The 10,345-nt window shown below is 47.6% G+C and overlaps 1 protein-coding gene across 2 annotated transcripts in view; it reads right to left on the reverse strand.

Moving 5' to 3' along the window:
* The window catches only part of AK1 (adenylate kinase 1), a 53,219-nt gene extending 44,149 nt beyond the window's left edge, over positions 1 to 9,070 (reverse strand). The window contains exons 1-2 of one of the 2 annotated variants that reach the window (XM_081896485.1): positions 8,952 to 9,070; positions 49 to 214 (exon numbers count right to left, since the gene is read on the reverse strand). In XM_081896485.1, coding sequence (XP_081752611.1) covers positions 49 to 214; positions 8,952 to 9,014 — 229 coding nt within the window. In that variant the 5' untranslated portion in view covers positions 9,015 to 9,070. Of the gene's footprint in view, positions 1 to 24; positions 215 to 8,951 lie in introns of both variants that reach the window. The other variant, XM_081896484.1, reaches the window with a different exon arrangement.
* Positions 9,071 to 10,345: the final 1,275 nt, after the last annotated feature.

Consider the following 10,345-nt stretch of genomic DNA (forward strand, 5'->3'; position numbering starts at 1 on the left):
CGTTCAATGAGGGGGCATCCAAACCTGTGTAGAAGAAGGTTTTCTTGCCTTGCCCACTGCTGCCATTGCTGTGCATGGCCCGTCGTTCCTGAGTGATGAATGTATCCCATTGCACCATCTTGGGTCCACCCAGCTCCCGGACTTTCTGCAAGCAGTGCTCCAGATAACTAACGGGGTCTTCTGGTCGGTAGTACATGAGGCCCGTTAACATGCTCTGTGGAGAAGCAGAAGTGGGGGAGGAAAGCACAGGTTAAAATTATCTGTATTTCAGAAGGGGTGGGGGAGTACATGGCCAAGTCTCAATGCTCTTCCCAGATCTGTTTTGACCTCACCAGCTCCAAGTCATAGCAGAAAGTTATGGCCCAGGGGCTAGTAGCACTAGCTGGCCAGTCTCTCGCACATCACATTCACCTGGCTCAAGCAGGTGAAGCAAATGAGAAAGTCACAATTACAACTCACTCTGTTTAGAACGCACAAAACCCCTGGTCTAAAACAGCAGCACTGGTTGCTGATTCATTTCCAGGCCCAGTTCAAGGTGCTCACATAAGTTTAAAGCCCTAAATGACTTAGTCCTCACAACCTAAACTTCCTCCCAGGAAGTCGACTTACCCACCCATTTGTCATTAGGGTCTAGGGCAGGTCACAATATAAAAAGACAATATTCCTCTTGTCCTAGGTAAAGTGGTGTGTCATTATTATTATTATTATTATTATTATTATTATTATTATTATTATTATTATTATTATTATTTACCCTGCCATCTGACTGGGTTGCCACTCTGGACGGCTTCCAGCATACATCAAGACATGGTAAAATGTTAAACTTTAAAAAGCATCTGATGAAAGATAACAATGAAGATACCAGGTGCACCTCTCTGGGGAGGGGATTCCACAGGGGTCAGCAAAGGGCTGGTCCACTGTCCCTCAGACATTATGGGGGCCCAGACTATATATTGGGGGGAAAACTAAACAAATTCCTATGCCCCACAAATAACCCAGAGATGCATTTTAAATAAAAGCACACATTCTACTCATGTAAAAACACGCTGATTCCTGGACCATCCACGGATCAGATTTAGAAGGCTATTAGGCTGGATCCAGCCCTGGGCCTTAGTCTGCCTACCCATGATATAAAAACATAATAAAATAAAAACATAATAAAACTACCTGACACAGGACTGCCTTCAGATGTCTTCTAAAAGTTATGTAGTTCTTTATCTCCTTGACATCTGATAGGAGGGTGTTCTACAGGGCAGGTGCCACTACCAAGAAGGCCCTCTGTCTGGTTCCCTGTAACTTCGCTTCTCACAGTGAAGGAACCATCAGAGGACCCTCTGAGGAGGACCTCTGTGTCCAGGCTGAGCGATGGTATACTGGACCGAGGCCGTTTAGGGCTTTAAAGCTCATCACCAACACTGTGGTGCCAAATGTAATCTTGTTACATTGATCAGGGCCTGGTTTGGCTAACCTTTATGTAGCAGTCAGAAATCAAGCATTAACGGTAATAACACTCAGAAGCTGGGTATGTAGGTAAGGAAGCGAGAACATTACATTCTCCCTGGATGTTTTGCAACAGATTTGAAAACCAAGGGAGTTCCAAAGGAGAAGCCCCACTAATATTGGGTTGGGAATTATTTGCAAATGTGACACCAACAGATTTCGGCTCAATAGAAACTGGAAACTCCGGCGGGGGGAGGGGGGCGAAAACAGGAGAATAGATTATTTTCAGGTCTGTTATCTCTAGGAGCAACTAGTTTTCTACAGAAAACTGTCAGCTTGTTTGGATATTCATGAGCACCAGGGACAGAGACTTCTTTGAGCCCAGATGTGGCCCACCCTCTGTGTGGCTCTCAGAACTCTCCCCAGACCACCCTTCTCGTTGGCGCTCTCCTCAAGTGCTTTTGTCCGGCTGGAAATTGTCCTTGAATGGTGGTAATGCCTCTAGGCTTTTCTGGGTGGAGAGAGGTGTGTGCAGAAACCTCTGAGCTGGGGTAGCTCAGTTGGCAGAGCCTGAGACGCACAATCTCAGGAGTTTGGGTTTGAGCCCCATGTTGGGCAAAAGATTCCTGCATTGCAGGGGGTTGGACTAAATGACCCTCATAGACTCTTCCAGCTCTACAGTTCTATGATTCTGACTTTAGCATAGCTGGAATGGAGGCTCTGCCATAAGGGTCACCTCCATTGCTCCTCCCACTTGTGCCTCTGGCCCCACCATGAGCTCAGAATGGTGTACATCAGGGCCTCCAACCTGGTGCCCTCCAGATGCTGCAGGCTTCCAGCTCCCACCATTCCTGACCTCTGGCCATAGAAGCTGGGGCTGATGGGAGCTGGAGTCCAACCACACTCAGAGAGCACCATGCTGATGTTCCCTTCCATGCAACCTTCCAAAGGCGACGTGCCGGTAGAGGGCAAAAGTGGGCAGGACAATGTTTTCCAATGCTCTTTAATTAGATGTCTTCTGCATTGCATTGCAACAACAGATAAAGCCCTAAACAGCCTCGGTCCAGTATATCTGAAGGAGCGTCTCCACCCCCATCATTCTACCCAGACACTGAGGTCCAGTGCTGAGGGCCTTCTGGCGGTTCCCTCACTGCGAGAAGCCAAGTTACAGGGAACCAAGCAGAGGGCCTTCTCAGTAGTGGCACCCACCCTGTGGAACGCCCTCCCACCAGATGTCAAAGAGAAAAACAACTACAGTGGTACCTCACAAGACGAAAAACTCACAAGACGAAAGAGTTTTTTGTTTTTTGAGTTGCTTCGCAAGACGAATTTCCCTATGGGCTTGCTTCGCAAGACGAAAACGTCTTGCAAGTTTGTTTCCTTTTTATTTTTCTTAAAAGCCTTTTTTGAGGTTTTTGAAGACTTTGGTGATTTCTGAAGCTTTTCCAAAACTTCTTTTGCAGCCATTTGGTAAGTTAAACTTTTAAAACTTTTTTTGGGGGGTTTTGGATTTTGGGTGCTTCGCAAGATGAAAAATTCGCAAGACGAAAAAACTCGCAGAATGAATTAATTTCGTCTTGCAAGGTACCACTGTACCAGACTTTTAGATGACATCTGAAGGCAGCCCTGTTTAGAGAAGCTTTTATTGTTTGATGCATTACTGTATTTTAATATTTTGTTGAAAGTCGCCCAGAGTGGCTGGGGAAGCCCAGCCAGATGGGAGGGGGATATTATTATTATTATTATTATTATTATTATTATTATTATTATTTGTGGAGGTTGTGATTCTTTGAAATGAACTGAAGTGAGTTGCAACTGGTCATTAAAAAAAATATCTTAAAAAATCAAAATCAAGGCTGTAGATTTATGATTCCAAAACATGTGTGCAGGTAGGAATAGTGGACAATTGCATATACATTTGTGAACAAACTGACCCAATGTGCATGTTACAAATGAACAGGGCAATCCAACACACCCGTAGTGTCCCCCCCCTCCCAGCTGTGCCAGCTAAGCAGGCCTCCCACCAGCTGCTACTGATGGGGTGATGCCACAGTGAGTGCAGAGCAGTGGCGTCGCATGGGTTGTCAGCACCCGGGGCAAGGCAAGTAATTTGCGCCCCCTAACCCGAGTGAGCCAGGTAGGAGCAGAGAGCTGCGAGTGCGAGCGCCCCCCCAGATTTTGTGCCTGGTGCAGCCGCCCCCCCTGCACCCCCCACGCTTCGCCACTGGTGCAGAGTTCCCCATCTGCATGCCAAACAGGCAGGATTCTCCCCAGCAGTGGCCAGTGGAAGCCCCCAAGGGGATCCATCGGATCCTGAGTTGGCCCCACCATTGCTGTGTGACGGCGCTGGGCCTGATCAAGACCCGATCCCTGTGTTTCCCCACTTCTGCCACAGCCACCATGTGTCTGCGGATGTGGCAGCAGCCTGGCCACTCCATAAAGTCATACAAATCTGTGGATGGAGTTTGGGTTGCAGCCTAATTCACAGATTGAAGATTGGATTTCCCACTTCTTCAGATCTTGCAATGCTGATTTCAGCGCCAAAAAAAAGGGGGGAGAGGTACAATATACCTTTCTTTCTTTTTTAAGGATAAATTACATTTATAAATGCATGTACTGGAATATAAATAAATAACTGGCACAGTCTAGGTCCACACATACTGTGTTTTTTCTCTGCTGGGGCTGTCTTGCTAACCCTATGTCAGCGCTAGAGGTGCTGGGTGGTTCTCTTGCACTGGGTGTGAAGCTGAGGGGGCACAAAATGATGCTGATACTATTATTATTATTATTATTATTATTATTATTATTATTATTATTAATACCACCTCTATTTATATGGGTACCTACCAAGGATGTCCATTAAAAAAGTAACAGTGCCAAAATAAATTATTGTGGGGAGAAAGGAAATTTTTTTGGGGGGGGTCCCAAATTTTGTCTTTGCTCAGGGCGCTGTATCACCAAAGCCTCTACTGTATCTGATGTTTATCATCTTGAACCAACTTGAAATTAAAACTACGTCTTATGATAAAATATTTTTAGTTATTATTATTTTGTTGCATTTATGTCCCATGTTTTCTCCTAGGAGCTCAAGGTGGCATACATGGTGCTCCCCCTCCTCATTTAAACCCTACAACAACACTGTGAGGTAGGTTAGGTTGAAAGGCAGTGACTTGCCCATGACTGTACCCAGTGAGCTTCATGGCCAAGTGGGGGTTCAAGCCCTGGTCTCTCCCAGGTCCTAGTGTGACACTCTTAACCACTGCCCCACATTAAATGTATTTAACATGCATTTAAATACATTTTGCAACCCATAATTAATGACAGAAGTTGCATTTAAGTACATGTTCCAAGCCATATTGAAATATGAAAGTATGTAGCTTATTTAAATGACACACTAATTAATGTGGAAACCAGAATGGAGCCAAAAACTTATGGTTCCTTTTGCTGTTTTACCCCTGCAGGGGTGGATGGGAATGTAGTCCTCTACAGAAAAAAGGTTCCTCACCCTTGCCTCAGAATAAAATGGTCCCGTCCCTCACTTTGTATGCTCTGGTAAGAGGTGTGTCTGGAAAAGAGGAATCCAGGGCTTAGCCATGGAGACAGTTACTGTGTTGGGATGCTACAATGGTGTAAACACACCTTGAATTACTACAGAGCAGTGGAAAGGGGGGTACATAATCATATCGTCCATTATAACAGGGGCATTGGAGGAGGGAACCTGAGATCCAGGGGCCAAAGTCTTTTTGTTTGGCCCTTGAGATATCCCCCACGCTACAGCCTCTCCCCAGCCATACTCATGACTGCTCCCTCTTAGGTGTTGTTGAATGCTTGCCTGGATGTATGGCAGAGCAGGGTGCTGTGAACAGGGGTGTAGCTAGCTGCTCCGTAACCCAGGGTGGTGAGGGCGGGGCGATCTGCCCATGGGGGTGGGGTGGCGATCCGCCCACAGAGACCGCCTGGCGAACACAAGCCCCACGCTGCCATTTTGGGCAGCACAGGGGCCCAAGTCACTGTGTCACTCACAGGAGAGACGCGTGGCTCGGGCGCACTGCAGGTCAGGCCCCGCAGTAAGTGCCCCCCCCCGTGGTGTGCCATTTTGTCACCCCCTTAGGCATGACACCCGGGGCGGACCACACACCCAGCACACCCCTTCCTACGCCCCTGGTTGTGAGATTGTGTGAAAAGAAGCCTACCAGACTAACGTAATATTTACATTCCTTGCTCTGCCAACTCTTGTCTCTGGCCCTTCCACCACTGGCCTGTGCCCTCTACCCATCAGAAGAAGACAACAAGGCCCTCAGATTGAAAAAAAAGTTCCCCATTGTTGTTGTTGTTGTTGTCATTCGTCTGTCGTGAGAGACAATGGAGTGTGCCTCCAAGTGAAGTCAAGCCACTGTGTTGGCAGCACTAAAGTGGCCTCCCTGGGCAGTGTGTGTGGACTTAGGCAAGACCCAGATGGCAAGACCTTCCTCTTGGCTTCACTGAGGTGGTCCAAAGGAAAGCAGAGCAATATGCTGGTACCAATCCTGCATTGTAAAATCTGTTGCCCCAGGATGTGAATTGGCTTGCGGCTTCACAAGGGGATTTGATACATTTGCAGAATGGGATTTGTCAGTGGCTGCTAGCCACAATAAGCAAGGCTGCTTATACCTGAGAGTAAGCCTCTTTGAAGTCAAAAGGACTTTAGGCAAAGGTTTTCCCCTGCCCTACCTGGAGATGCCAGGGGTTAAACTTTGGACCTCCTGCACGAAAGACTAATGTCTTTCCCCAGGTGGAGAAATCAAAATTGGAAACAGAATTGTTAGATCCTAAAACTAAGAATCTGTCAAGAATGTATAACTTGCTGTTGAAATGGAATACTCAGGATGAAACGGAGAAATCAGCTATGATTAAATGGGCTCAAGATGTTGGACATAACATTATGATGGCTGACTGGGAACAGTTATGGACCACAGGTATGAAGTTTACGGCATGTAATGCCTTAAGAGAGAATATAATGAAAATGATATACAGGTGGTACATAACACCAGTCAACTTTGCAAAAATCTATCATTTGCTCGATAATAAATGTTGGAAATGTAAAGAGACTGAAGGTACATTCTTTCACCTTTGGTGGACGTGCCTAAGGATTAAGACCTTCTGGGAGATGATCTATAATGAAATGAAAAAGGTACTTAAATATACCTTTCAGAAGAAACCAGAGGCCTTTCTCCTGGGCATGGTCGGCCAATTGGTGCCAAAGAAGGATAGAACTTTTTTTATGTATGCAACAACAGCAGCAAGAATACTCATCGCAAAATACTGGAAGACACAAGATTTACCCACCCGGGAAGAATGGCAGATGAAAGTGATGGACTATATGGAACTGGCGGAGATGACTGGCAGAATCCGAGACCAAGGTGAAGAGTTGGTGGAAGAAGATTGAAAAAAAATTAAAATTTATTTACAGAAAGATTGTAAGATCCAGGAATGTTAGAAGGATGTTGGAATGAAGTAATGTGGTTTTAGCAGAAACGATATAAAAGATTAGGTAAAAATTGATTTTTTAATTGATGAAACGAGAATGTAAAATTATAGTACACTAAGATAAATTATTAGGATAAAAACCAAGCTGGAAAGGATTTGCTGAAATATTTAATTGAACTAGAATACAAAAAAGGGAGGTGTGAGGAGGTCAGGGAAACAAGTAAATGAAAGACAAGACATGGAAAGAAGGAAATATTTTTAATTGTTTTTATTTTTCTGTATTTTGTATTTTCTGCTCTCTTTTTTATTTTATTTTTCTTTCTTTTCTTTTCTCATTTTTGTAACTTTTTTGAAACTTTAATAAATATTATTTTTTTTAAAAAAAGCTAATGTCTTTCCCTATTAAATGCTATGGGAATTTTTTTTTATGGGGCACCAGCACTTGTGCAAGTCAACACATATGGTGGTACCTCGGGTTAAGTACTTAATTTGTTCTGGAGGTCCGTTCTTAACCTGAAACTGTTCTTAACCTGAAGCACCACTTTAGCTAATGGGGCCTCCCGCTGCCACCGCGCCTCCGGAGCACAATTTCTGTTCTCATCCTGAATCAAAGTTCTTATTTCTGGGTTAGTGGAGTCTGTATCCTGAAGTGTATGTACAGGTACCACTGTATAAGAAAAGCATTCTGTAAGTTCCTCAGCTGTGCTTACACCCCTGGGAATTGTCTTTTGCATTGGAGCCTCACATTTCCTCTTTAATTACTGGCTCTGCCGGGACCTGATTGACTGTGACAAGGAGCCAAATGCAAAACCAGCCATATGGAGAAAGTTCCTCACAACAAAGGTACTTCCCTCTGGACGTTGATTTGTGTCTTGTTTATTAAAAACAGCTCCCTGGGTCTCACAATAATAGCAGCTTAACAGCTTGATCACACAGGCTCCCTTTCAAGAGGGCAATAATTGAGTCAATTCATTTAGCACTCAATACAGGTTAATGCCAGCTGGGTTGCTAAGCTGTCCAGGCATCAAGCAGGCACATTTCTTCTCCATGCAAAGGTGGTCAAGAAACAAACACCTGAGGGCATGGGGGGTGGGGCATTATCCCTCACTCTCTCCTCTGCCAAAGGGAATTTTCCATGCTGCTCAATGATTTCTCAGAAGTGACTCACGCTAGGTTCTTTTGACCCAGAAGCCGTTGTGTTGTAACCTCAAATGCATGGTGGAGCGTTAGCACTTGGCGCATGCTAAGATACTTGCTTGTTCTTCATATTAATACATGGGACACATCACTCCTTGGTCTTTTTATTTATTACATTTATATCCCCCTCCCAGGACCTCAGGGTGGTTTACATGGTTACCAACCTCCCCATTTTATTGCCACAACAACCTCCCTGTGGGGCATAGCTGTCAACGTTTCCCTTTCTCTAAGGGAAATTCCCTTATTCCGAATAGGATTCCTCGCAAGAAAAGGGGAAAGTTGACAGCTATGCTCTGGGTAGGTTAGGCTGAGAGGCTGTGACTGGCAAAAGGTGACTCTGGAAGTTTCATGGCTGGCCAAGAAAAGATTTGAACTCCGCTTTCCCAGATCTTAGCCCATTACAAAACAAGGATGACGGCTAACATGAATTAGCATGAGTTGCTCTGGACATGCTTATGGGGCACAATCTTCCCACCCAATTTTTAACTCGCCAGCGGGGACTTAATTTGGGGGCTACCATTTGTCAGGGTGCGGAAACAAGCCTTCCTGAACACTGCCCTCAGTTGAGCCCCCGACAGGTCTACCTTTTGTGGCCAGATTCCAGGGGACCCAGCCCTGGCGTTCAAATCAGCGGAGAACCGGGCGAGCTGCCCGCCCGCCTCCCTCCTGTCCCGACCACGAGGCAAAGGGGCGTTTTGTGCATGCTCAGAGGAGGAGGTGGTGGACGCGCTCTTCTTCAGCTGCGACCGCGCACATGGCAAACAGGTGGCAAGGCTACCCCGGGAACGCCACCCCGAAAGGAGACCAGCAGAGAAGGAGCGCACAGGCGATCCAAGTGGCTGGCTCACCTCAAAAAGCTGCGGGATCTCCCGGCGGGAGACGTAGTCGCGGGCGTCGGCTGTTTCGCTCATGGCGATGGCAGTGTCTCTGAGCTGGGCAGGCGCCGGCGACAAGCAACAGCCACCCTGTTCGTGGGTCCGTCCGTCCAGGCAGCCGCTGCCTCTTTTCCCTCCCTCCCGCCTTCTTCCTCCTCCAACCGGGTCTACTTGCTGCGGCGATGAGCGGCCACTCCTCCGCCCGGGGACTGGAGGCAGGAGGCTGCGCAGCGCGCGCGCCGTCGAGCAGATGGCGCTGGAACAGCGCCTGGTCCTTGGTGGAATCCCCCGAGGGTGGGAGGGCAGACAGAGTGGGACGCGCCGGGGGGGGAGGGAGGGCAAACTATTGCAGCGTCTAGGGAAGCCAAAGGCTAGGTGGGTATGCTGCTGATGCTGCTAAGAGAAGGCAAGGATGCGTTTGGTTTCATCTGGATAGACTGTGAGGTGGCCTGCTCTCGATGGCGTTACACTCCGTCTGAAGGAGCAGGTATGTCGCTTAGCGGTGGTACTCATGGACGTAGCCATAGCAAACTGAGGTTCTGCCCTCCCCCCAGCAACAAAAGGCCTGCCCCCTCCAAAAAAAATCCTGGCTATGCCCATGGTACTCCTGGATCTCAGGTGGCCTCCGCAACGTGGCCTGCTTTCCATCAGCTTCTGCTGGTTGCCCAGGTGCACTCTTACCTTGACAGGGGCAGTCTACTTTCATCTATGCTCTGGTAACTCCTAAATTAGATTACTGCAATGCTTTACGTAAGACTGCCTCTGAAGATGGTTCGGAAACTTCAGCTGGTGCAGAACTCAGTGGCCACTCACCAGGGCAGAATGGCTTGAGCATATAACCCTGATGCTGGCCCAATTGTACTGACTGCTAATTGGTTCCCAGGCCCAACTCAAAGCGCTGGTATTGACCTATAAAGCCTTAAATGGCTCAGGACCACAATACCTCCAGGACTGCCTCTTTCCATATGAACCAACCTGAAGCAGCAGAGTGTATGCTCTACTGCTGGGAACGAGGAGACAGGCGCCTGGTCGCACTCCCTCTCAAAAATGTGCCAGGGCAGTGCCCCCCCAGCCACCCCCCACTACACCCCTGCCTACCTGGACCCTAAGATCATTCTCCGAAGCAGGGCCGTCTTTAGCAGATGCGGTGCCAGGGTGCAAATATCTGCTGAGCACCCCCAAATTACCACGGGTAGTGTTGGGGTGGCCGTAGCTGTTCACTGCCAGCCATGGGGGGGGGCACAACTCTCCCTGATGCTGCTGCAGGAGAGCGATCCCCGCAGAGCCTTGGGAGTGAAAATGTGCCCCTCCCAAGCCTCCACAGGAGGAGAGCACAGCTTCCCCCCCCCCCAAGCCTCCTCGGAAGG

The sequence above is a fragment of the Podarcis melisellensis genome, assembly GCF_964234715.1.
Source record: "Podarcis melisellensis genome assembly, chromosome: Z".
Taxonomy (NCBI): Eukaryota; Metazoa; Chordata; class Lepidosauria; order Squamata; family Lacertidae; genus Podarcis; species Podarcis melisellensis.